Raw genomic sequence first — 27,387 nt, forward strand, 5'->3', positions numbered from 1 at the left:
CTGTTTTACCTGTCGCGCTCGCCGCAGTGGCCACACCTGGGTCAGCTTTTCCGCTTTGCATATGCTCCTCCCATAGCGCATACGTCACACACACACACACACACACACACACACACACACACACACACACACACACACACACACACACACACACACACACACACACACACACACACACACACATATATATATATATATATATATATATATATATATTACGTCGCATACATTAACCCTTCCTTTCCCACTTCAGTCTGGTCACTGTTGGATTGTTATTATTAGAATCAGAATAAGCTTTTTTTTGCCATGTTTGGAATTTGTTTTGGTGACAGAAGTAGCTTCCAGTACACAGAGTCACCAACAGTACATAGATAGTAAAATAAAAAAATAAAGAATAAAGATATGTGAATAAGATACAAATTATGTACTATCTATAAATAAAGAAAAATAGACACATTTGTTGGTGAGCTATATACAGCAGAGTAGAATAGAATTAGCTGTGAATGGAATAAAAAGTTGTCAAATAAATATATTTATCATTGCACAGTGGGGAGAACAAAACTGTTCATGAGGTAGACTGCCATGAGGCAATCTTGTGCCTGACTGTTTTTGGTGCTCAGTGCTCTAGCGCCAGCCGGGCGGCAACAGTTCAAAGAGAACGTGACTTGGATGTGAGTGATCCAGGGTGATTTTCTGAGCCCTTTTCCTCACTCTGGGTGTATATGGTTCTTGGAGTGTGGTGTGGGCAGGGGAGCACCAATAATCCTTTCAGCAGTCTGAACCGTCCTCTGTAGTCTTCTGATGAGCTGAGCCAAACCAGACAGTTACGGAAGGGCAGACTCAATTACTGCAGAGTAGAACTGCATCAGCAGCACCTGTGGCAGGTTAAACTTCTTCAGAAAGTATATCCTCTGCTGGGCCTTTTTTGCAGTAGAGCAAATATTACTGTCTCACTTCAGGTCCTGAGAGATGGTGCACTGCTTCGTCAGTGGTGTTCATGATGGTGAGTCGGGGGTAATGCTGCGGAGTTTCTTCTAAATTCTAATCACGTCCACTGTTTTGAGCGTGTTCAGCTCCAGGTTATGACTGCACCAGACAGCAAGCTGTTTAACCTCCTGCCTATATGCAGACTCATCACCATTGTGTATGAGGCAGATGATGGTGTCGTCTTCAAACTTCAGAAGTTTGACAGAAGGGTCTTTGGCAGTGTTCGTGTATAGGAGACGAGCAGTGGGGAGAGAGATTGGGCCACCAGACCTGATTTTGCTGGTGTTGGATCATGTGAATTTCACCATTCTCACAAGCTTTTGCCTATCTGTCAGAAAGCTGGTGATCCACTGACAAATAGAGCTAGGAACAGAGAGCTGGGTTAACTTCGTCTGGAGGGGTGCTGGGATGATGCATGGTGTTGAAGGCCGAGCTGAAGTCCACAAACAAGATCCTCGCATAAGTCCCTGGTTTGTCCAGATGTTGCAGTCCCATGTTGACTGCATCATCCACTGAGCTGTTTGCTCAATAAGCAAACTGCAGGGGGTCCAGCAAGGGGTCCAGAGATGTCCTTCAGGTCAGCCAACAGCCTTTCAAATGTCTTCACGACGTGAGAGCGACAGGCCTGTAGTCAAACTTTTCCAGTTTGCCATCATGTTTTGAGCGATCTGGACGATATGTTTCCACAATTTTCATAATATCTATAAAGTAGACACCCAGAAGTGGTTTGGGCAGTAATGTTAATAATAAATAAATAAAAACCTCTAAAACCCACATAAAAAACATACGAAAAAACAGGGCATGTGTTATAGTTCGGCATGCACTGCGTCACAAATGGAGAATATTTCGCTATCTATCTATAATTGTTCTTTTGAAAATCAGTCACAAAAAATCTGAAAACTAAAATCTGAAACCTTTCAAATATGGTTGTCAAGATTACTTTAGGTTTAGACTAAGATATTATTGTTATAGATGTGTGGCAAATGTCCCAAATATGTGGGGGAGGGGCCGTCTTAAAATAGTGGTTCCATTTTTTTTTATTAATAATAGATTAAGATATTTATTCTTTGTAATGTGTGAAATGTATTGATAAAAGGGTTCAATTATTAAAAAGGTTCATTGTTTTCTCACAATTCTGTTTTTTATTTTTTTTATAGTGTGATTTATTTGGGAATTGTTTTGAATCCAACTGGTGTCAATTTGACCCACGGCATCAGGATAGTATGCAGAATTCGATTATAACATGAGGGTTGATATGAGGAATGGAACATTTTACGTTGTTGATTTAGTCCATGAATATTTTGCATACAGGTGAACGACGCAAGTAGAATTTGCATAAATTAAACCTGACTTTCCGAAACATTTGATCGATGGCATTTTACCCAATTAAAACACTGGACAATTTAGATCCCGCCTTCTTTACCATCGTCGTCTACCCTGATTGGCTGTGGTATTTCAGCAGGGACAAGCGTCTGTTTCTTTGTGCTAGACTCCCCACAGCCGCGAGGAGGTAAATATAAATACTATATTTTTTTATAAACAGAGTACAACGCGTTAAATGAGACGAACGCATTACATTTATATATATATATTATATGATAATTATGATAAATAAACAGTAATGAAGAACTAAGGGTTTCTGTAGATTGATAAGCAGAAGGAAGAGCTCGTGCAGCTAGCAATAGCATGTTTGCTAACCCGTGCACGAGCGTCAGTTATAGTGTTATTTTTCATTGTTACAAAATGAAAATATATTGTTTGTGACCGTTTAAAAAAATAAATTCTTTAACGCGTAAGCCCACATTTAGAGCTGAGACTGGTGTTCCTGGCTTTAGTCATATGCGCGGTATAGCGTTTATCTGACATTGCTATTAAAACAGCTTAGACTTGTAAATTATGTTCAGGCCGCTCATTTATTGTGTTGGTCTCTGATTAAAAGTAAACGTATAGCTTTCATTTGGTTTAATTCTACATAATTTGTTCACTATCTATTTGAGCAGAGAAATGGGACCAGAATAAGATATGTTTTGTAATAATGTAACGTTACAGTCAAAGTTATTATGCAGCATTTACCCAACATCTCTAAGCTCCTCTCATAAAGTATGTTACCTGAACAACCTGAGTGTCTCCAACAATGCCTGTTTGTTCAGAGCAGGTGCACTAGTGCGACGTTAAACTTCTGCAAACCTCTTTTTGTTTTGAGGATAAGCATTAAAATCCATTGGCACATGTAATGTGTGGCAGCCAGCAGTACATTAATTATGTTAGGTATGGGACCAAACTCTGGAAGGAATCAAAGATGATCATTGTTAATCTTGAAGCATTTAGTTTATGACAGAGACTCAAAGATTGTATTGTCTCTCTTTAGATTGCTAGTAGGGATGTCAATTTTCACAAATTCCCATGATCGATCGTCGTTTAAATTAACGATCAATTAATCGATTAATCGTTAGCCTTAATACTGCAATATGCGTCTGCTGCAGTGCATATGGCCAACAGCATGACAGCGTCTGCAAATGCTGCTCAAACCGCTATGTTCCTCACCAAATTAATGAGAATGGTTTTAATGTAAATAAAGGGCTAGTAGGATTGTAAAATGTTTCGATGTGATTGATAATTAAATTACGGGGCTCAAATTTCGGCGCGGGATTGCGGGTATATATTAGCGCATAATTCTAATAATTCCCGCAGGTCTCCCATTTATAATGCAGGAAATTCCCGCAATCGTAATCCACACAGATTATAAAATCAAATCATTCTTTTAACCACTATCTGCCAGGCGCAATTTCACAAACAGCGTGGGTGTTCAGCAGTGCCGCGTCTTCTATCTCTTCTCTCAAAATGTGTTGTGCAAGGCAGGCATCAAGCGCTGCGGCGACACACTCGCGTTTAGGAGTCGGGACATGACGCAATATTCACTTGCACAATCGGGCCAGCAGTGCATCGTGACTGAAGTTTACTATTTGCACGTCTTTTTAAGTCTTACCAGTTTAAACATTCAAGCGATTTTAAACTAATCAGTGCTCGTGCGCTCTCTGAGATGATTTTCTATGCGCACATTCATAGAGAATCCGCCTCAAAAACAGCTGGCCAGTAACAAAAGTTATTTTTTGCGGATTATATTGCTTTAACACGCAAAATTGTGTCAATTTCGGTCTTCGTGAGTATACTCTAAACATAGTCGGTTTTGTCTTTTAATAAGCATAAAACGCATGCCAGTATAATGAACACAGGATCCGTGCACTAGCTCATTAATTTAGTTGTCAAAACAACAAAATATAGCTTTAAGTTAAAGGAATCAGGATTAATAGCCTATATTTAATTTATTCAGGACTAAAATACTACCCAGTGTTATTTTCCATTTGATTACTTTATTCAGTTTCTGTAGGCCTATATGAAGTTAGACCCATTGAAAAACTTTTCTCTTTATTTGTCTTTATTCTATTGTATTTATTTGTGCTACTTTTTTCAATTTAATTAAACAATTTAAATCAAGCTTCCTTGTGTTGTGTAAACTCTTAACAACAATATTACCCCATTGTAAAAATGCAATGAGCGCAAACATTTCGGCAAGATAAATGTAATTTTTGTTTGGAAAAAATGCCCCCCGCCCTTCTCCCCATGAGAATCATCTAAGGGGGGATTTCCCCCCCATTTTCCAAAACGAAATTCAGGCCCTGAATTAAATTAAATATTTAATAATCAAATATAACGACTAATACAACGTGTCACCAACACCGCCTCAGATGCGCTTGTCAGAATGTGTGACTTGTGGACGCGTGCTCTTCCTGGAACAACGCACTTAAAACGGCAACTAAACCCAATGAATTCACACCGATTTAATAAAATAGTGTTCTCATGTTATGTAATATGACAGTCCCAAATTAATCCTCGTTATTAGTCGTGCATTCTGCTTGAGCGGCGCCCGCTGAATGAATAGGCACTTTGCTAGCACGTTATTTAACTCAAAGAAACGCATCCTATGAGATTAATCAGATATATACAAAATAAACATAATATTACAAATTATATCTGCACAAAATGACGTGAATGCACAAGTGAACTTGAACTAAGTTACGTGCCATTCAGAATGACTCACGTTGTGGACGCGCTCTTCCTGGAACAAAGCGACACGGCAACTAAACCCAAATAATTCACAATGTTTTATTACAATATTGTTCTCTTTATAATGTTATATAATATGACAGTCCCAATAATCGTTATTAGTCGTGCATTGCCATTTGAGCTGCGCGCGCTAAAGATCACGCTGCGTCAATTCTTAACCAAATGCATCCAATATGAGATAAATCAGATATAGATAGGCGCACACAAAATAAACTACAACTTACATTTGCACAAAACAAAAGGCAGCGAATGCACACGCAAACTTATAGTCATGATGAAGGTGTAAAATAGTCCCAAACATAACTCCGGCGCGCTCGCTTACATGTTTCGCGGTTGAGCAGCACGCACGCGCATGAACCTGCTTAATCGATGATCGATAAGGTGTATCGATTAAACGTGTTATCGACAATTAATCGATCGTCGATTAATCGTTGACATCCCTAATTGCTAGTCATCTTTTATTTGTGCACCTACATTCAGCTTTTTTTCCTCACTTCAGGTGAGTCCTCTGTCACCTGTGATGCTGTCCAATAAGAAGTCAGACCCAGGCTCCTCTTCCTCAGGGGGTAACGGCGGTGACCGTGCTCCTGAAATCCTCCCTGTCCCTCAGGCTGGTCCGGCTGGTCCCTCTGGCCCGGGTTCAGCAGATGTGAAAAAGAAAGAGAGAGCCTCCCCAAGTGGGGAACCAGGTGGACCCCCTCTCTTGCACCCTCCTGGACCAGGAGGGATTGATCAGGACTCTGCAGAGGGGCGCAGAACCAGTCGCCGCAAGAGGGCCAAGGTAAACATTTCTATTAATGTTTCCTGTTCTCTGAAGAGAGAACAGGAATGATTAAGGCAGGCATATTTAGCATATTAGTTGAACTGAGACAGAAAAATTGGGTGAAGTAAAATAATTCATTGGCACTAAATGATACATTACTTTTTATTGCTCTGATACTTAAATTGGTCTGATTGATAATCAAAAATACTTATAATAAAAGTGGTATAGTGTTAAATAAAATCCAACATCAAATTCTTAACTGATTTCTGGTAAATGTTGATATTTGAAATCACCAAAACAAACATGCCCCTACTCAAAAGGGTTATCACACCCCTATCTTGATGCCTCCAACCCCACGTTCACGTACACACTATGCAACACAGGCAACGACTAAAGCGGAATCTTCTGTGCCTGCCGCCTGAGGGTATGATGTCATCAAAAACTGAAAGCAATTTGTGTTACTATGATAATTCAGGTTGAATGTCTAATTGTTATTTAGCTCCTCTACTCCTTCGATGGCAAAATCATCCCTTCCATCCCAAAAAACAAACAGTTTTCATAAACGTTTAAACAGAAGTTTAGTCTAAACCTAGAATGTCTGAACCGACTGATGCCCTGGATGCGTATCATTATCATTTTAATGATAATAAGACATTTAATAGCTTCTGTTTTCAATCACATTTTCATTTCACAAACTTACAGGACAAGCATATAGGCTATGCATTTATTTATATTATGAAAAGAAAGATGAACAAAGACTACGTCACTTTTCAGTTTTCATATTGAACAGTTGTCGCAGACCGTGAGTAAACCCTTCCTCTCTACTACGTTACAGAACGAAATAAACATGAATGAACATCAGAAAATATTTTGAAAGAGACTGTACAACTTACCGAAGTCCATATCATGTCTCATGTAATTGCTCAATCAGTGTTGCAAACAATGTCACGTAACATACCTCAGAAAAGCCATTCGTTGACCATTAACTTGATAGTCGGCAAGAAAAATAACTCTAGAGAGGAGCATTTTGCAAAATATATGCACCATATTACATAGCCTAATCATATTTTTTGTTTGAATTAATCTGTCAAGTTTTTATGACAGCCACCATTTAAAACAAAATGAGCTGGATTAGAAACTTAATTATGTAAGTATAAGTATTTTAACTTTATTAATATAAAATGGACGTAAACTGGGTACTCGCCTGTGTGTAATCAAACACATCAACTTCTCATGTTAGTTTTCCTTTAATTCTGGAAACTGAACTCACGCTCTGCAGCCACACTGAATTGCACTCGCTAGCAACTGGACAGGGGTGGGAATTACAGTGGGAATTACAGGTACAAGTTACAATAGATCACCCTCGGTGTAATCTGTTAAAATGACTGATGGCCTTTAGATTTTTTCGTCACTGCTAAAAAAAAATTGGACAATGGCGTCACCTTGCTCGTCTTCCAAGTGGAAATTTCTCTGAAGCCACCGCGAGTGCCATAGAGGTAAAATTAAATTTAGTTTTTCTGCTCCAGATATACACTTCAAAATAATATATTCATTTTAAAATGTAACATTAACATGATGGTAATTTAAATGTAGCCTTTGTAAAAATATAAGCAAAACATTAAATGTGTAAAAAAAACCAAAAAAAAACAAGTCGACTAGCAGCAGAAGTAGTTTTCAATGGACTAATCGAATTGTCTCGCACATCGCTAGTTTTCATCAACAGCTCCCTGCATAACACGATAGTCCAAGTAAATAATATTACAAATGTGACAAGATTAAGGAGTTATAGCAATCACTAAAAAGGGAACCAAAATAAATAACATATCAGGGCTCCAGACTAACTTTTTTCACTAGGAGCACAGTGGCCCCCAACTGAAAATTTTAGGGGCACAACCAGAAAATTTAGGAGCACACCCCGTAAATCAACATACTAACCAAATATTCACATTTCTACTAATTTCTAGTGTATTACTAATAAATACTTTGATAATAGATGCAGAAATTACAATGCCTTTGCGCTCTGATTTAACGTTACAACCTCTTGTCTTCTAAAAGCAACCGGCAGTGGCGTTGCTTTTTGATTTATTAACATGTCGCCGCATACTCTATGCTTGAGGCTAAGATTGTGTTTAACTAGCGTATTGTGTTTAAACTGCAGTGCCTGCACTGTCTGCAAACTTCGTGTTCCCCGCAGTTACTGTAGCGACTGCATCATTTGCAGGTCATGAAATTCGTCTCCTTCCAGTACTACCTTAACCAGCTGAAGTCTCGCAGCCAGTCTTCACGAAAAATTGTGGGTTTGGCCTTTTTCGCCACAAAAACCTCTCACTCTGAATCATCTTCCGACTGTGACACTGTACTAGCTGCAACGTTTCAAATAGCTCATGGTTCAGTTTGTATCACGGCTTTAGGTTCACGGTTTCGGTATGATTCGGTATGTGCTATGTTCAGGGAATAAAAAGACTACTATCAAATAAAATAAAGAAAATATGAACAAATAATCTAACCACAAGCAAAAGCACAAATAAATACAATAGAGCAAAGATACTAATAAAATAAACAATGCTTTTCAGATAGGTCCAACATTAGTTTTCAGGTACAGAAATTGAATAAAATAATCAAATGTAAAATAACATTGCATATTTGACTATATAAATGAAAGATTAATCCTTATTAAAGTTACAAAAGCTATTCAATTCAGAGCTGATTCAGTAGGCCTACACGATACTGTGAGTTTCTTTCTTGACCATATAAGTTCACTTAAGGCATAACAGACAATGACTACGTTTACATGCAGCCAATAACCCGTTCAAAACCGGGATATTAGCAATAACCCGGTCGCGAACGGCCATGTAAACACCGGCAAAAACCCGAATATGCTCATATCCCGGATTTTAAAAACCGGGATATTATACCTGGGGTACCCCTTTTCTAACCCGAATTTTTGGTCATGTAAACGCGCATCGGCATATCCCCATAGTGATGTGTGTTCTGCGCATGTTCTATTCGCAAGGAATCTTGGTCTTTTGAGTAGAGAAACTTCTCTGCGCATACAAAAACCCGCGTGCAGTATACCGGAAGTAAACATGGCGAGACGCAGCACAGCATACTTTTGGAGCGAGGTCAGTAACGTTACCAGCACCAAAGCGTAAACAAAGGCGATCGCTATCTGCCCCGAACTATTCATTATCCGCGTGCTGCTGTTGTTGTTGTCTTTGGATACAGGAAGAAGAATCGTAAATGACGCATATTGCGTCTTAAGGTTGTCCGTACGTCCAGACGCTAACCACGCGTCGCGTTTACATCGTGATATTGCAATTCCATGTATACAGGAGTAACTCTCTCTGCTCACGCATGTAAACGGGTTATCCCTAATGTTTCAGAAACCCGAATAGTGACCTTAACCCGACCATAACCCGAAATTTGGCTGCATGTAAACGTAGTCTGTCTGCTATAGGATACTCATCAAGACATGTTGACATACTTTTTGTGTGAATTTGTCCATTCAAGTGCAAGACTTGAAAGAGAACTCAATATTTGCGCGCTGTCTGAGATGAGTAGCCTACACATACACACACGCGTGCGCGCACAGACACACGCGCACAAATCTTCTAGACGCGAGTTCTCTTTCGCGTCTTGCTCTTCAATGTTTACATTGACAAAACTTAAATGAGTTTAGTTTAAACACCGATGGTAACGTCTGCAGTTCAGGTCTCACCTGCGCTCGTGCGCTATCAACTCCCGGGTGATGACGGCGTAAATGACAGGTCATGTTCGAGATTTGGCACTCACATTGAACAGTGTTTACAAAGAGTAATCGTTTTGTTCACGTTTTTTTATTATCGCTGTTGTAATGTATTATTTGGGAAGCCAGCAAGTGAATTTAACTGGCACACTAGCCGCAGGTTGGAAGAACGAGTCAATAGTTCGCTTGTTCATTGCTCAGACGCACAGCAGGTTGTCTGCGTCTCCGTCTCCTTCCCACAGACGTTTAAACACGCGCTCGGTTATCTCTAGGACCCTCCCCCTCCACACATCAGTCACTTACAGTGGCCATTCCCTATTCTTCTCACACTCATTGGCCTGCCACACATTCCGGATTCATTGATAAGCCCCTTCCACTTTTAACATGGAAAAAAAAGGGGGACAAATTTACTGGTCGCACATGTGCGACTGGATGTAAAATTCAGTCGCACACTCTCAAATTTTGGTCGCAGTCTGGAGCCCTGCATATATTAGGAGTATGTTATCTCACTTTTCTGACACACTTTGGGAGCCGATGCTTGAAACAGGCGGTGGAGGTTTAGACATTCCAAGCTATAATAATAATAATGCAAACAAGCTAAGATGACACAAGTATATTCAAGAAAAGACAGCATATTTTAGTTCTGTGAAACACAGCAAAACCAACGTTACTCGGGTATTGAGAAGAAATAAAGCAACCTTTGCGTCTATTTTCAGGCCCTCTCATTTTCTCTGCCATCTCTCTTTTTCTATTGTCGTTCTGTTCATTTCTGTCTTGTGCACTGAGCTCTCTCTCCCCCCATCGTCTGTATATGCCATAGGCATAAACCCCAAAATGACATTTCTAACTATTAACAAGAAGTTAACATGTTTTACTCAACCTGCAGGAAATTAAAAAATCTTAACAAGTTATGTTACAAATTTTAGGTTGATATCTCAAAAAAATATTTAGTTTGGATGCAGTACCAAACTTTTCCTCCAGATGACATCCAGGCTCTATTGATAATAGGGTGACCACCCGTCCCTCTTTACGTTGTACCGCACAGCATTTTCACCCCTTGTCCCGCACGTCGCATATTGAGAAAATGTTTCGCATTTTCATTAGTCTGTTGGTTTTTAATTATCATAATTAAGAAAACGTGCATGTGTTCTTTTGCCTTTTTAAGAAAGCATTTTATTTATTATTTTTGCTATGGTTGTTTTAATTCACATCCTTTCTAAAAATGTGAAAGGTTTTGGTTTAATATATTCTTAATATATAAGACTGTCAATGGACTAATTTCATGTTGTTTTATATTTTATTTGTTCATTATTTATTTTGTTGGATTTTAGTTGGACTTGGTCAGAACTGTTTCAAAAATAGTGATCTGCATGATGCCTGCTGCCTTTGGGCTCAGTGATGTTGAATTTATGACATGTAAAATAAAGACATGTTATGTTACATTGTGATGTAATGGTGTTTTCTGGAAGGGACTAAAGAACAAAGTATTTTTATCAGCTGAAAGGCAGAATACAAATGTTTTTATTAAGTTAGATAGACAACGGTTTAGGTTATGTTTTAGTGTTGGTAACGTCCCTCACAAACTTAGTAATCAATCCGCATTTGGTTTGTTTGATGGTGGTCACCCTAATTGCAAACCAAATAAGGACTCTAACATTTCCATATATATATATATATATATATATATATATGTGTATAATTTATGAAGTAGACACTCTAATCAGAAGTAGTATGGGCAGTTTGGCAGTATTTGATTTGAATTCGACCTCTAACAAACACACAAAAGGCATGCGGAAAGAACACAGATGTGCGTCAGCTCGCCGCATCACAAATGAAGAATCTAATGTTTTTAGTTAAAAACATTTCATACCATTTTTTTCTAATAAAATAAAAAGAAGAAAAAAAAGAATATATGTAATTATTATAACTCTTGACATGAAAACAAATAGAGGTTTCTACCATTCTTTCATAATTTTTCATGTATATCACTATTTCAAAATAAAGGCCTGAACATGCCTTATGAGTCTGAAAATATTCTTGTTGCAGTTCTTGTAATACATTTACTGTACTGTCATTTCTATTAAAAACCACACCTATATAAAAACTAGAGTTTGTAAGCTTTCAAATGATGCATAGTTTGTCAATATTACTTTAGGTTTAGAGTGACCAAGATTTTATTGGTTTAAAAATGTAATGGCAAACGTCCCACCGGTAGGATGGTGACAGTTAAGTAGAAACTGGATAAAACGTTACCAAAAAGTGGCATTGTTTATGTATTTTGTAATGTTTCCTTTTTTTCTTCAGAGTTTGATGCATATATGAACAGACTTCCATGTCAAGGATAACAAATAAGGGATTCAGGGAGAGGTTTTATGTGTTTCACTTGTATGTTTCATTTGTGATGTGTTTCCTCCCTTTGTTCTTTTCTATTTTTTTTTTTTTTTAAATAATCCCTGTAATGCCAAAAATTGCTATAAAAAGTGACATTGCAGTAAGTTGTAAGAGAATAATGGTCCCATTTCATCCCAGGTGAAGCAGAACAAGGTTTTAATGAAGCTTTTATTGTGCCTCCTGCTGCAGGTGGAGTACAGGGAGATGGATGAGAGTCTCGCCAATCTGTCGGAGGATGAGTATTACTCGGAGGAAGAGAGGAACGCTAAAGCTGAGAAAGAACGCAAACAGGTGGTTCCTCCACCAGCCCCACCAATAGAGGAGGAGAATGACAGCGAACCTGAGGAACCATCAGGTATGGAAAGAGGTTGGCCTAATCTATCATTTTATACCTTTTACTGAATTCCAAAAGCACTTTAACAAACATTTCAAAATGATTCCTGTCATTTTGACATAATAGTTGTGAGTCTATGAATTTGAAATATTGTAACTTTTCAGGTGTAGAGGGGGCTGCCTTCCAGAGCCGTCTCCCACATGACCGTATGACATCACAGGAAGCTGCATGCTTTCCTGACATTATCAGTGGACCACAGCATACTCAGAAGGTGTTCTTATACATCCGGAACCGCACAGTGAGTTCACAGCTGGAGACACAATTTTGTGATATTTGATTTAAAGTTTTTTGAAGCTGATAAGCAAGATCCAAATAGACACATCATTATTATGGCAGAAACTCTTCTAGAAGTTGTATTGGATAATAATACACTACTGTTCTATAATTTGTGGTCAGTAATACAATTTTTTTAAAGAAGAAATTAATAATATTCAGAAAGGAAGCATTAAATTGATAAAAATCTTTGCAAAAGTTCTTTTGTATTTTCTATTCGGCAAAGAATCCTGAAAAGATGGTTTCCTCAAAATATTAAAGCGATACTCCACCCAAAAATTATAATTCTGTCATCATTCACTCACCCTCAAGTTGTTGCAAACCTGTATGAGTTTCTTTCTTCCGATGAACACAAAGGAAAATATTTTGAAGAACGATTCATTTTTGGGTGGAGTATCCCTTTAAGCAGCACAACTGTTTTCAACACTTTTAATAATAAATGTTTCTTTAGCACCAAATCAGCAAATTGGGATATTTCATGCAACCCTGAAGACTGGAGTAATGGCTGTTGAAAATTTAGCTTTGCCATCACAGGAATAAATTAGTTTAAAATGTAATAAAATAGGAAACAGTTATTTTAAATTGTAATCATATTTCACTATATTACTGTTTTTACTATATTTTTGATCAAATAAACGCAGCCTTTGTGAGCAAAAATCTTACTGACCCAAACTACTGAAAGTAGTGTAGAAGATATTTAAAGATGATTCAACACAAACGTTTCAGGAACAACTAAATGTGTTTTCCAGTCAGTTGTGAAAATGTCTTCTCTCAAATGTTCAGCTTCAGCTATGGTTGGACAACCCCAAAGTTCAACTGACCTTTGAGGCCACTGTGCAACAGCTAGAAGCTCCATACAACAGTAAGTCTGTTCCACCTGACATTGCTCTGATTCCAAAAATCCAAAATTTGATGTTATTAGACTTTATTGAATGTATAGACTTAAAAGGTACACTATGTAACTTTTGGCCCTCCAGCAGTTTAAAAAAAACTGCATGCATTTTGTAGTAGACCGTTGTTTTCGTTGTGCTTCGGCTCTGTGTAACTGTGTGGATGAATATGGTTCTTTCTCTAAACTAAAAAAAGAGAGAGATATTTATTCTACTGCTCAACTTTTACTATTAGGTTTAAGTTTAGATGGAAAGGATCTCAAGCTGACTAGCTAAAGACTAGGGCTGTCAAAATTGCTCAAATGACGTTTGAATATTCCATCTGGTTGCGCATTTTGTCAATGACGCGCATTATGTCAATAACAGGACAAATTAATATAAAGAGACATAACTAGTTGTTTAAGTAGTTTATTTAAGTTTAAACATATTTGACAACGTATTAACTTACACAAAAACAAGTAAATCAACTAATGGCTAAGACCGCAGACCTTACTCTCGCTCCCACATTTGCAGGCACTCTTTCTCTCTCTCTCTCTCACCTCACGCTCTCTGCGCATAACGGTTTAAAAATGAACAACAATAAACTAATGTTGAGCGCTGATCAAGAGTTTTGTGCAAGCAATTTAAGGTCGCGGCTCTTGTCCTAAATATAGCAGGCTTCATTCAGTGATTGAAACAAATATTATTAACATTAATTGAAGTTTTACAGTATATAGAACCGACATTGAACGCTCCGAGCGAGCTGTGCTGTGGTAAACTGCTGCTATAATGGCTATTTCGGGGGCTTGGCGGGCTCTGACGTGTATGATGTAATGCTAGCTCATTGGTGCACACGTTGGAGGCGCCCGCGCCATTGGATGTGCAGTTGACGCAGCACAGCCAATGAGTGAGCCAGACACTCGCTGTGCTGCTGGGAAATGCGTTTTACATTTTAAGCTTCAGAATTTTGCCACTCGCAAAGCAGACAGCCGCGCCTCTGCTACCGCGGGCGTGTTTTTCCACATTCGAATATTAATTTTCACCTTCGAAGTTCTGTTTTATAAAACTATTCGAATATTTATTCGAATTTAGAATATTCGTTGACAGCCCTACTAAAGACATCATAGTAGCTATACACTTTAATAGACGCAGTACTTCCTTGAAATAAAATTCCAGCACAGCGCAACAACAACTATAATGAAATGTTCATAATAGATAATGCTTGCAATGTAAAACGTACAAATAAAAACACCATCTTCAAGTCACTTTTACAACGTTTAAAATCCTTCAGTTCTCGCCATCTTCAAAAAGCAAAGACATTTTTTTTGTCACGTTCTCTTTTTGACAGCAGGCCCTCGGCTGTTCTGCGTTTTTTCGAAAAGAGATGTTCGAGATTTGCATGCTTCATGTCAACCTCTCTCGATCATTGTGACAACTAACTTGTGCCACTACCACACCATACACACGGCAAAGTAGCCGGATAAACTTTTCTCTATTACGGATATCACGAGACCCGCAAGGGCGAGTGACGTATGCAAGCAGTTTCCTGCGAAAACCACCCAGACAGGTCTAAAATATAAACGCTTATAATAGGCTTACCTTATTTAATCAGGACAAAAACACGTTTTGATGATGTATTGACTCATTATTTAAATAGTTAATTTTGAACAGCTATAGTTACATAGTGTACCTTTTAATTGTATTTGTTAATTATTTGTGTGTATATTTTTTATTTGTCCTCTCTGCAGGTGATGCTGTGCTGGTGCACCGGATACACAGCTACCTGGAGAGACATGGGTTTATCAACTTTGGCGTCTACAAGAGAGTAAAACCTCTGCCAAGTAATTGAGACTTAATGTTACAACAGAGCAGAACTAGAGATATTAATGTCCAAACAAACAGGAAGACAACAGTATTTTTTCACAATTATGTTTAATTTTTCTGGTGTAGAGACAACTCTGTATTGTTCATATTACACTCACTTATGTTCTTGTAGCAAAGAAGACTGGAAAGGTGATAGTGATTGGAGGTGGGGTGTCAGGGCTGGCAGCAGCAAGACAACTGCAGAGTTTTGGGATGGATGTGACTGTTCTGGAGGCAAGAGTAAGTACATTTTTCTACGATACAGCATTTTACACACAGCTGAGAAGTTTTTTTTCTTTTACAAACCTTGATTGTTCTTGATAGGATCGTGTAGGAGGCCGAGTGGCCACTTTCAGGAAAGGGAACTATGTAGCTGACCTTGGTGCCATGGTAGTGACTGGACTGGGTAAGAAATATCAAATACACTTCTCTCCAGGAAGTGGCACTATTTACCATGGAAGAGTCATATGTTCATTCAGACTTTTTGCAACAGTTTGAAATTGACGTGTACATCTTTCAGGTGGAAACCCTATGGCTGTAATCAGTAAACAGGTCAACATGGAGCTGGCCAAGATCAAACAGAAGTGTCCACTCTATGAGGCCAATGGACAAGCTGTGAGTGCTCTTGAAACACTGGGAGACACGCATCACTCTGGTTTCATACACAGATCAGTAATAATACTTTGATATTCTGATCTTATACATACAAGTATATAAGTAATATATCAAAAGTAAAATGAATGTTAAAATAGGAATATAATGTAAAAAGTGTCACAATTTCGATCATGATATTAGTAGATGTGTACAGCATCCATTACCTCAGTGTGTTCACAGTGTTATAGTGCAGTTGTTTCTCAGACCAGTTAACATGTTTAAATCAAATATGAAAAGTCTCCTCCCATTCTCTTCTGATTGGCATCTTAACGATGTTTAAAGTCAAGCAGTCAGACTCTAATTAGAGGAAAAAAAACATTCTAACAGTATTTTTCTCTCTCTCACTCTCTGCCCCCTCTTAACCCCTGCACATTTTTCCTTTGCTACATTCCATCCTATTCTATTTGTTTTTCTCTTACTTGATTTCACTCCATTTTCATTTCTTAAAATGCTGATTATCCAGGGAGAGCGCTGCACAAGTGTAAGTATTTCTGTTTATAATATCATACAACACATATAATTAGAGCAATTGTTCCAGTTAATTTATTCACATACTTATAAAAATAAGACAAACCTGTATTCACTATGAAATTGTCATTGGGTGTTGTTTCTATGACCACCTGTTCAGTACAGTTTGCTACCCAAGAAGATGATGGAAATGAACACCTGTTAAATGGCAGACATCCTGCTTTCATAATGTGTTCTGATCCTTTAAATGCATGATGTTAATTGTCTGCATTGTTTGGTGATACAACTGAATTTATGAATAATTAAGCTCGGTCTATCAGTTAAGGTCAATATAATCCCTCAGGGAAAAAGAATCCCCATTAATAAAATGCTACAATTTGTTTAAAAAAACAACAACCATATTGTTCCTACACTGACACTGACACATAAAAGACACTGTTTTTTTTCTTGGAAATACATCTGAAAAAATGGGGTGGTGTTATATTCAGGGTCTAGACTTTTACATGTAAATAATTCACCCGCAACAATAGGGAGCACCAAATACGAAATACGAGTAAAACGAGTGTTCCGCCCAGGACTGATAAACACAGCGGAGTCATCAAACAACTCTCATTAAACAGCCAAGAAATACAGTGTGTCAGTCAAAGGAAAGCTTAAAGTGGTCCTAGAAATCGTCATATATTCGGAACAATACAGTATTATGTTAATTGTTCTTTACAGTTTATTGATATGCACAGGTTTTACATTTAAAAGAGCAGTTCACCGTAAAACCGCCTCATGTTGCTCCAAATTGTATGATTTTTATGTTCATTTAATGGTTGTAACCCCGCTGAAGGTCCCTAAAGAGAAGGATGAGATGGTAGAGCAAGAGTTCAATCGCCTGTTAGAGGCGACATCGTATCTCAGCCACCAGCTGGACTTCAACTTTCTTAACAACAAACCCGTGTCTCTGGGACAAGCCCTAGAAGTCGTCATACAGTAAGTGAACACTGGATTTATTTAATTTTCTAAGATCCTTAAGAATTAAACCTCAGAATAAAAGCAATTCTTGTCCTTTAAAATAAGAGTCAATAGCTTGGCACTGACGTGCTTTTCTCTGTTCAGGCTGCAGGAAAAACATGTGAAAGATGAACAGATCGAACACTGGAAGAAGATTGTGAAGACTCAAGAGGAGCTCAGAGACCTTTTGAACAAGGTAATTAACACACAGTTACACGTCCCTCAGTTACAGCTTACTCATCACACAGTTAATTTGCTTGTTCGTGTTCTTGTTCAGATGGTGGGTACTAAGGAGAAAGTAAAAGAGCTGCATCAGCAGTATAAAGAGGCCAGTGAGGTGAAGCCACCCAGAGACATCACAGCTGAGTTCCTGGTGAAGAGCAAACACAGAGACCTCACAGCTCTCTGCAAGGTAGTAGACCAAAATCCCCACATTGACCAAACCCATATGACATCACCCCACACTGACCATATAAACATTGTGCACGCTCACACATTTAGACATGCTGATAGAAAACCACATGTCAAAGACAATCAGTTTGTTGCAAACAATTCTTGCAATCCACCGATGCTGAATGCACATTCGACAGCCAAATCGACAGATCCCTCACGAAATCTCCTAATTAGGTCTTCTCTGGTAGCAGCTCCAGACACCTCTGGATCCATCATGCTCGATCTTAATATCTTTTTACTGCACAGCAGTGTTTTTCAACCATGCCAAACACCTCTGCGCTTGGTAATGGAGCATAATACCATTTCAGCCTGCTGTTTTAAGTTGGGTTGTTTTAGTACATTTTCCAAACCGCAGTCTAACATTGTCGGACTCTCTTTAGCACCCACAGAGCAGAAAGTTAAATTCCTAACTTAAGCGGTCTACACTGGTGAGATTTTAGCATGTTAATTCACATAATCACTCTCAATTGTAGCCTATTAGACTACTTTAACCATTTATGGTTGAAACATGAATTTCGACGCCTGCTCACTCACATTGGGGTTTAACTTCATTTTAAACTTTAGAGATACTTTTAGTGCATGACTCAGTGATGAAGCCTTAAACCTTGGCCTTCAGGTTTATAGTATGGAAAAATTACAACTATTTTATTCACATTTTCATATATTCAAAATCAAAACTTGACTACAGAAGGATTTTTTTATAAATCAATATATATAGGCAGATTAGTCTTTAAAGGGGCCAACTAACTGTTTTCTCCATGATATGGACTACCATTCAAAAGTTTGGGGTTGGTAAGATTTTCTAAATGTTTTATGTTCACCAGGGCATTTTTTTAATCAAAAATACAGTAAAAACAGTAATATCACAAATTATTTCCATTTAAAATAACTTTTATATTTTAATATAATTTAAAATGTAATTTATCTCTGATGGCAAAGCTGAATTTTAAACAGCCACTACTCCAGTCTTCAGTGCCACATGATCCTTCAGAAATCATTCTGATATGCTGATTTGGTGCTCAAGAATCATTTCTTATTATAAGTGGTGAAAACTGATGTGCTGCTTAAAAAAAAACCCATCATGGTTTCCAAAAATATTGTCTTTCAGGATTATTTGATTAGAAAGTTTTCAAATAATTGCATTTATTTGAAATAGAAACCTTTTGTAACATAAATGTCTATACTACCACTTTTGATCAATTGTAATTGCATAATAAAATAATTAATTTCTTTCAACAACAACACAAAACTGATCCCAACCCTTTGAACAGTAGTGCATATGGCTTTAAAGGGACTCAAAAAATGTCTACCTATACCTGTAATTTTCTCTCTTTCATGCTATTGAATGTGCTTTCACCTTGTGTGGAGAGTTATACCATTCATTGTGCTTGTGGTCTTCATGTGATTAAAAAGATGTTTTTGCAGACTATAACAGTCTGACACACAGAGAAACTGTAGCAGGATATTTTAAAGTTGTGTTATGTGGTTTAAGAGTAGACTTTTCTTTAAATAGTCCCATGCTGGGTGAACGGCTGGCCCACTCAGAGAGGGATGACTCTGCCCTCTGGGATGAAACCGCTGCTGCCTTCAGCCGTTCACTGATGAGTGTACACATCCGAAAACCTCACACTTAGGTGCTAGGGAGAGAGGACGGTCTTATTTTTAACTGTTCTGGGTTCAATATAAGTTAAGAATCAACAACTTATAATACCAATTTTGTGATGATTTTTTTGATGAATTAAATTGTGTAAAAAGCCTGCATATGGTATTGCCATCTGTCATTTATAAACCCACATTGGTTCAACCTAAATTTAACCTCTTCCTCTTAAGACTGTAATCCTTTGGTATACAATAAGAATAAAAAACGAATGAATAAATGTGCTGATCTGTAATCCTGTCTTTCTGCTGCAGGAGTATGATGAACTGGTGGAGATGCAGGTTAAGCTAGAGGAGAGACTACAAGAGCTGGAGGCCAACCCACCCAGGTAATCATATAAAACCCATGCATGTAATCAAACACAGTGAGGCCACATACCTGTCTAACCTCCTTAATGAGTCCAAGTAATGTCATCCTGGATCTCTTCCTCAGTGATGTTTATCTGTCTTCGAGAGACCGACAGATTCTTGACTGGCACTTTGCAAACCTGGAGTTTGCCAATGCTACACCTCTGTCCACGCTCTCGCTCAAACACTGGGATCAGGTACTGCACGCCCACCTTTTCTTGCAAAACACCTTTAATGTCTTTATAGTGTTCATGTAGCTCAACTGGTAGAAAATGGTTCTTACAATGGCATGGCCAACGGTTCGATTCCCAGTCAAATGCATATAAATGTAAGAAAACAAATCTTGCTTCTGCAACCTGTCCCTTTTCTTTCTGTGTTTGAGTAGGACGATGATTTCGAGTTCACGGGAAGTCACTTGACTGTGCGAAATGGATACTCATGCGTACCAGTGGCACTGGCAGAGGGTTTGGATATCAAACTCAACACTGCAGTGAGACAGGTCCGATACACATCATCTGGTGAGTAAGTCAGACCAGCTCCTGCTGTGTGTTCCTGTATTTTGGTGTGCTTTTTATTGTGTAAGTTTAAACATAATTTCCTCTCCATCTCAGGTTGTGAGGTGATAGCGGTAAATACCCGCTCCACTACCCAGACGTTTATTTATAAGTGTGATGCCGTGTTGTGTACCCTTCCTTTGGGAGTGATGAAGCAGCAGCCGCCGGCCGTGCAGTTTGTGCCTCCGCTGCCGGAATGGAAGACGGCTGCCATCCAGAGAATGGGCTTTGGGAACCTCAACAAGGTGTGAATAATTCCTTTGCAGGCGGGTAGTCGTTGATGTAATGACAAAATTGGCCTGTGTCAGCATGGGACATTTTATGTATATCCAACTAATACACTTTGGCTAATACAGAGTGAAGCTGGTTAGGTCAAATCATTTTTAATACGATAGATGTGTGTGTGTATTTAATGAGTCCTGAACAAATTTACCCCCACACACATTGAGTGTCCAGGATGCGTCATCATCCTCCTTCACTGCTCTCTCCCTCTCGTTGTTCAGCTGCAGCAGAAAAATACTGCAGTATTATGCAATTGTCCTGCTCCATTTCTCGTTTTTTGTCACAAGGGGGCACAGTGTGTTACCAGATTCATTCACAGTGCTGCTATATCAGAAACAGCTGTCTGTATACACCGCAGGATGTGTGAAATGTTCACTGAAATGCTTTTTCTTTGACTATTGAAAGCAAGCTTCAGCTACTTTTTTAAGATTACATGTGTTTTTTTCTTATCAATTCGTATCATTCTAGTGACAAAAATGATCTCTCAGTAATGGCTTTAGGCTTTTGTGGTATCGTGCACTGTATTGAAAGTGATTTTGCTTCGTAAGCATCTACTAAAACAAAATGTACATGTGCTAAAGAAATTGTATAATGGGGGTTTTGTAGTTTATTAGGGGCTTGTTGTAAGTGGTCTTGAATACATTTGTATTATGTTGATGCAGCATTAGACTGCTAATATTTTATTGGGGTTTAATTGAAGGGATAGTTCACCCAAAAATTTAAATTGTCAATTTACTCACCCTCATGGTGCTTCAAACGTGTATGAACTCAAAAGAAGATATTTTGAAGACTGTTGGTAACCCAAATGTTTTGCTTCCATTGTACTGGCAAAAAAAAACATACTTTTCTCCAAATATCTAATATTCCACAGAGGAAACTAAGGGTGTGCTCACACTTGTAGTTTGGTTATCTTGGCGCTTTTGGTCCAGACCAAAAAATAAAACGATACATTTAGTCCTGGTATGCTTAGCATTTACACTGTCATTAAGACTGACAATATAAAACAAAAAGCGGCTTTTATTAGGTATATTTTGCAACGGAACTTGCAGAACAGTCGAAACAATGCTGCTTTGTGCTGGGCCAAATGCACTCGGTGTATGTGCGTACATGATTGTATTTTTACCAACTGAGAACTTGTTTATAAAATATGTAAAGGACTCAAAACAGCACCAGGAATTCCTCCGTTGGAGACGCAAACGAAGATCCTGCTGCAAGGAGTCAGCTTTTCTGATGCCTGTACCGATTTGTATTAGGCAATGTAGCTCCTATGACGAGAAAGAACAGGAATGCTTGAGAATTATGTCCTATTTAGGGCTGCATCATGTGACGGCACATCCTGTTTTTGGTTCGTTTAGATGTCTTTGGTCTGTGTTGCATTCATATTTCAGTCAGAGTAAAAAGGACAGTATTGTTATTTTTGGGTGAACTATATCTTTACTGTAAAAAGATCAATTCTGACTTAATCTGTGTCGTGCTTGTCCTAGGTGGTGTTGTGTTTTGATAGAGTATTCTGGGACCCCAGTGTTAACCTCTTTGGACATGTGGGAAGTACCACGGCCAGTCGAGGGGAACTGTTTCTCTTCTGGAACCTCTACAAAGGTGATTATCATTCAGTTTAAAGATGCACCAATATTACAATTCTGGTTAAAGGAGAACTCCGGCGCGAAATGAACCTTTGGTCTAATTACACATTGTTACCTAGTCAACCGTTTTCTGAGATTTGTTTTCATGATTATCGAATGTAAATAGTTTATCTCTACAAACAGTTTAGCCTATAAAGCTAGTATAACGCTAGTATATTGGGCATAGTGTAATGACAAATAAAAATCGCTTGTTAATACCACTAACAAGGCTCAAAATAGCCCCACACTAACACGGTAGCATAATGAGGGTCCCTACCTTCAAACCGAAGCATTGAGAACTTTGTCAGTGTCCAGACAGTTTAATAAGAAGATATTTTAAACATACAGTCAACTTCGCATATACAGGCAGAAGCCATCTTTGATACAGTCTTTACCAGTCGATCTACGAACGCCGATCCAAGCCTGCTATTCGCGCTCACCTTATCACAACTTATAGCTCGTTCACATCTCACCAGCGCACTTGGATCGGCGTTCGTAGATCGACTGGTAAAGACTGTATCAAAGATGGCTTCTGACTGTATACGCGAAGTTGACTGTATGTTTAAAATATCTTCTTATTAAACTGTCTGGACACTGACAAAGTTCTCAATGCTTCGGTTTGAAGGTAGGGACCCTCATTATGCTACCGTGTTAGTGTGGGGCTATTTTGAGCCTTGTTAGTGGTATTAACAAGCGATTTTTATTTGTCATTACACTATGCCCAATATACTAGCGTTATACTAGCTTTATAGGCTAAACTGTTTTTAGAGATAAAACTATTTACATTCGATAATCATGAAAACAAATCTCAGATAACGGTTGACTAGGTAACAATGTGTAATTAGACCAAAGGTTCATTTTGCGCCGGAGTTCTCCTTTAATAAGTTGATTATTATTTTTAGGGCTGGGTATCGATTCAGATGTTCAAATTCGATTCGATTTCGATTCACAAGCTCACAGTTCGATTTGATTTCGATTCCTGATTCGATTCTCGATTCGACTATAATGAATATAGATGTAATACAAATCTCAGTCTAAATATCAGTTATCATTTTTTAGACAATTTTTTATTACATTGATCTCACCTAAATGTTTGTTTTTACAATGGGGTAATTTTTTTGTTAAGAGTTTATGCAACACATGAAAGCTTGATTTCATTCTTTGAATTAAATTGAAAAAAGTAGCACAAATAAATACAATAGAATAGGCCTAAAAAGACAAATAAAGAGACATAAAAAGAAAAGTTTTTGGGTAGGTCAGAAATACTACAGAAACTGAATAAAGTAATCCAATGTAAAATAACACTGGATAGTCTTTTAGTCCTGACTAAATTAAATACATAGGCTATTAATTCTGATTCCTTACAATTAATGCTATATTATGTTGTTTTGACAACACAATTAATGCTATATTATGTTTTGACAACAAAATTAATGACAGACACATATGGCTGCGTTCACTTTAAGAACTAGTGCACGGATCCATTACTGTTTCATTATACTGTCTGTCACTAGGGGTGATCGAATTTTTTTTTTTTCGAATCGATCAAATTAAAAAATGGAATCGTCGATACTGCCACGCCCCCATGTCACGTCCGGACGGCGTGCCAAGCGGGAAAAAAAACACGCGTGTTGAAAAGCTGCGAGTATATGGTCAACCTCCTCTAACTTAGCTACAGCCATTCAAAAGATAGCATGGCAACTGCAGCAGATGCAGGAGACCCATCGACAGAACTTAACATCGGCAGCTGTAACAGCGCGCGCGACGCCGCATCCGAAGATGAACGACTTCGAGCCGAATCTGGCCGAGCATGTATGTCTCACCGCACCGGCATCCAGTTTGTGCGTCTTAAATTAGTTTCTTACATTTACAAAATGAGTCTATAGCAAACATAAGCCATTTTAATAAAAATAAAGTTCCATGTTTTATAAAATGTCCATTAAACTTAATTAAATGTTTAGTGAAATAAGAAATATTTAAAAGATCGTTAATTGAGTTTTATAGCCTACATCCTACATACGTTTTTATATCCACATATTTTGTTCTAATGTCAAAATAATAATCTCAGGGTTTACTGGATTTTACACGATTCTTTTTGTAGTGTTATTGGTGGTGATGTACTAAAATAAACATTGTAACGTGTGGACCTTTCTGCTTCTCACATTGATTCCTGATGGTTAAGAGGACAATTACTTTAGTCGCCCCCTGTCGTTTCACAGACTAGCACAACGGCGAGCGCGTCGAGTATAAACGCCTCGTCCGTTTGGAGAGGCGCGCGCGCAGTCAGCGGAGACTCGCGCTCTTGCGGACGCGTCGAGTATAAACAAGGCTGTAATCTCCCGGAATGAGCGAGCGAGCAAGAGCGCGCAATCGCGCATGTGAGACAGAAAAAACTATGCTCCAAACCGTATAGCGCGCGCACAGGAGAGAGCGAGAGAGCGAGAGATCTTGCGCATGTGCCTCATGAAGCGCATTAAGACAGAGAGCATCCTGATTGGCCGGTTTCGGCTTTTAAAAAATAAATGTAAAAATCGAGAATCGAATCGAACCGTGACCTTAGAATCGAAAATGTAATCGAATCGAGGATTTGGAGAATCGTGACACCCCTATCTGTCACATGCGTTATATGCTTATTTAAGACATAACCGACTGTCTTTACGAGGTTACTCACCAAGACCAGAGTTTTGACATCATATTGAGTGTTTTTAACTGTTAAAGCGATATAATCCACGAAAAAGAACTTTTGTTACTGGCGAGCTGTTTGTTGTGAGGCGGATTTAGGCTGCACGCAATGAAAAACATGCACGAGTGCGCGAGCACAGGATAGTTTAAAATTGCTTGGAAAAAGACGTGAAAATGATAAACGTTAGTTACGATGCAATGCTGGCCCGATTGTGCAAGTGAATCATGTCCCGACTCCTAAACACGAGTGTGTATCGACGCCTGCAGCGCTTGACGCTTGCCTTGTGCAGAGTGAGAAGACGCAGCACCGCGAGCCCTGAATATGGAAAAAATCGATTCGTGGCCGTTGAGAATCGATTTTGAATCGACCACATTTAAAAAAACGATTAATCGAAAAATCGATTTTTTTGCCCAGGCCTAATTATTTTGATGTTATGGGCGATAATCAATAAATGACTAATACAAATCTTTACTATTAAATGGGGAATTAAAAAAATCAAAAAGTTTAGATGCAAGAAGTAAATTTAATCATCTCAACATTATTGATATTGTGAACAACATATCTTGAGATCTGCTAAAGACTACATTTAACTATATTATGTAATTATAAGTAAAAATTCAATTACAATGTCATATAAAGCTCACATTAAATCTGACCTTTTTTGTCTTCTCAGCACCCATACTGCTGGCTCTGATGGCAGGAGAGGCTGCAGGCATTATGGAGAATATTAGTGATGATGTCATTGTTGGCCGTTGTCTGGCAATCCTCAAGGGTATCTTTGGAAGCAGTGCAGTACCTCAGGTGAGCTCAGATGCGCTAGAGTAGCTTGCTTCATTTGTAGTTGCATACTGTACAACAAAAGATTGTGTGAGTAACAGCTGAGAGGAAACGTCAACCTAAATCTACTGAAAAGTTCAGTTCTGTCATATCTCGGTACACACTCGAGACTTTGTGGCTCATTCCCGCGGTATGGAGCATCTGGCTCTGCTCCAACGACAACAAACTGACTATGTGTTATGTGTCTGTCGTCATGGTAGCCAAAAGAGACGGTCGTGAGTCGCTGGCGGGCCGACCCCTGGGCTCGTGGGTCCTACTCGTACGTTGCAGCTGGTTCGTCAGGGAACGACTATGATCTAATGGCCCAGCCCATCACACCTGGTCCTGCCATACCTGGAGCCTCACAGGTGAATGTCATAGTTTATTGCTCATTTCCTCTGAGATGCGTGTTCCCTGAAGCAGATTTCATGCTGATTGTGTGCATTTCACAGCCTGTTCCACGTCTGTTCTTCGCGGGTGAACACACGATTAGAAACTACCCTGCTACGGTGCACGGCGCTTTGCTGAGTGGGCTGAGGGAGGCAGGAAGGATCGCTGATCAGTTCCTGGGAGCCATGTACACTATGCCACGCCAAGCAACAGCCAATCCAAACCCACAGCCCTCCCCCAGCATCCAATAAACATCTAAGCCCTGCACATGATGCAGCCAGAGAGAGAAGGAGTTGGGGGTTGTCGGTAAAAGAATGTCTTGGTAGATAAAGAGCGGGAGGGTCAAGTCAGGACACTGGGTGACTCCTTAGACTGAGAATGTGTGTGTGTATTTATGGGAGAGTTTGTCTACGTGTAAGAACATGCCTTTAGGGAAATCATTCACTAATCTGAGAGCTGGAGCCAGGATTTAAAGGAACCTTTCACTCAGTTCCCTCCTGTCATGCCAGCTAACTTCTAGGTCATCTCAAAGGACAGGTGGATGGTTCCCGACGAATTCCCAGGTATGTTGGAATTTACCTGAAATGGTTTGCTCCCTTCTAAGGCACATATAAGGACAAGTATTTAGACTTAATGTTACTCATGTCTCAAAGTATAAGATGTTTCAAGGCAGAGCATTAAAATTTCAGTTGTAAAAAACCGATAGGAGATGGACATTAATGCATTAGTTGAAATCCCAACTGCCTACACAACCCATTCCTTATTTTTTCAGAATAATAAAAAAGAAAAAACAAAAGCAGATATTTTGACTTTACAATGTCCCTCACTTTGTAGCTTGAATGATTTGTTAGGAAAAATTGTCTTAGCTGGAATGCACATTAAATTGCTAATATTATTTGTTTCTGTTAAAATAGAGTATCAGTTATATAGCTTTGTATCTTTTTTGAGCAGTTGAAGTTTTTCTTAAGTTTTATTTGTTTAATTGTGGTCATTGTGATCTTTTTTTATATTTAGTTTTTTTGGTATTAAAAATAAATATGAAATCAGCTTCA

General features: G+C 38.6%; 1 protein-coding gene across 4 annotated transcripts; it reads left to right on the forward strand.

Annotated features, from left to right (window-relative positions):
- Positions 1-2,406: 2,406 nt before the first annotated feature.
- Positions 2,407-27,387, forward strand: kdm1a (lysine (K)-specific demethylase 1a). 4 transcript variants are annotated; one of them, XM_056234102.1, is made up of 21 exons: positions 2,407-2,497; positions 5,612-5,893; positions 12,201-12,378; positions 12,510-12,643; positions 13,462-13,540; positions 15,296-15,388; positions 15,544-15,650; positions 15,735-15,816; positions 15,931-16,025; positions 16,528-16,545; positions 17,368-17,510; positions 17,637-17,727; positions 17,809-17,943; positions 19,896-19,969; positions 20,074-20,185; positions 20,374-20,506; positions 20,600-20,787; positions 22,309-22,423; positions 25,803-25,930; positions 26,167-26,313; positions 26,398-27,387. In XM_056234102.1, exons 2-21 carry the CDS (start codon positions 5,633-5,635, stop codon positions 26,584-26,586), a joined length of 2,502 nt encoding a protein of 833 aa, XP_056090077.1. In that variant the 5' UTR covers positions 2,407-2,497; positions 5,612-5,632; the 3' UTR covers positions 26,587-27,387. The 4 variants fall into 4 exon arrangements, with proteins under 4 accessions (XP_056090077.1, XP_056090079.1, XP_056090076.1 ...); XM_056234104.1 differs by having other exon boundaries at positions 12,201-12,366; XM_056234101.1 differs by having other exon boundaries at positions 5,612-5,892; positions 12,197-12,378.

The sequence above is a fragment of the Rhinichthys klamathensis genome, unplaced genomic scaffold (genome assembly GCF_029890125.1).
Source record: "Rhinichthys klamathensis goyatoka isolate OS25496 unplaced genomic scaffold, OSU_Roscu_1.1 h1tg000387l_1, whole genome shotgun sequence".
NCBI lineage: Eukaryota > Metazoa > Chordata > Actinopteri > Cypriniformes > Leuciscidae > Rhinichthys > Rhinichthys klamathensis.

What these genes read in the sequence shown, in the direction of transcription:
- kdm1a (XM_056234101.1), top strand. Translation starts at nt 5,633, where the DNA reads ATGCTGTCCAATAAGAAGTCAGACCCAGGCTCCTCTTCCTCAGGGGGT. An exon ending in ACCATCAGGTATGGAAAGAG is followed by an intron (nt 12,379 to 12,509) that starts GTTGGCCTAATC and finishes GTAACTTTTCAG; the next exon opens with GTGTAGAGGGGGCTGCCTTC. An exon ending in ACCTCACAGCTCTCTGCAAG is followed by an intron (nt 17,944 to 19,895) that starts GTAGTAGACCAA and finishes TTTCTGCTGCAG; the next exon opens with GAGTATGATGAACTGGTGGA.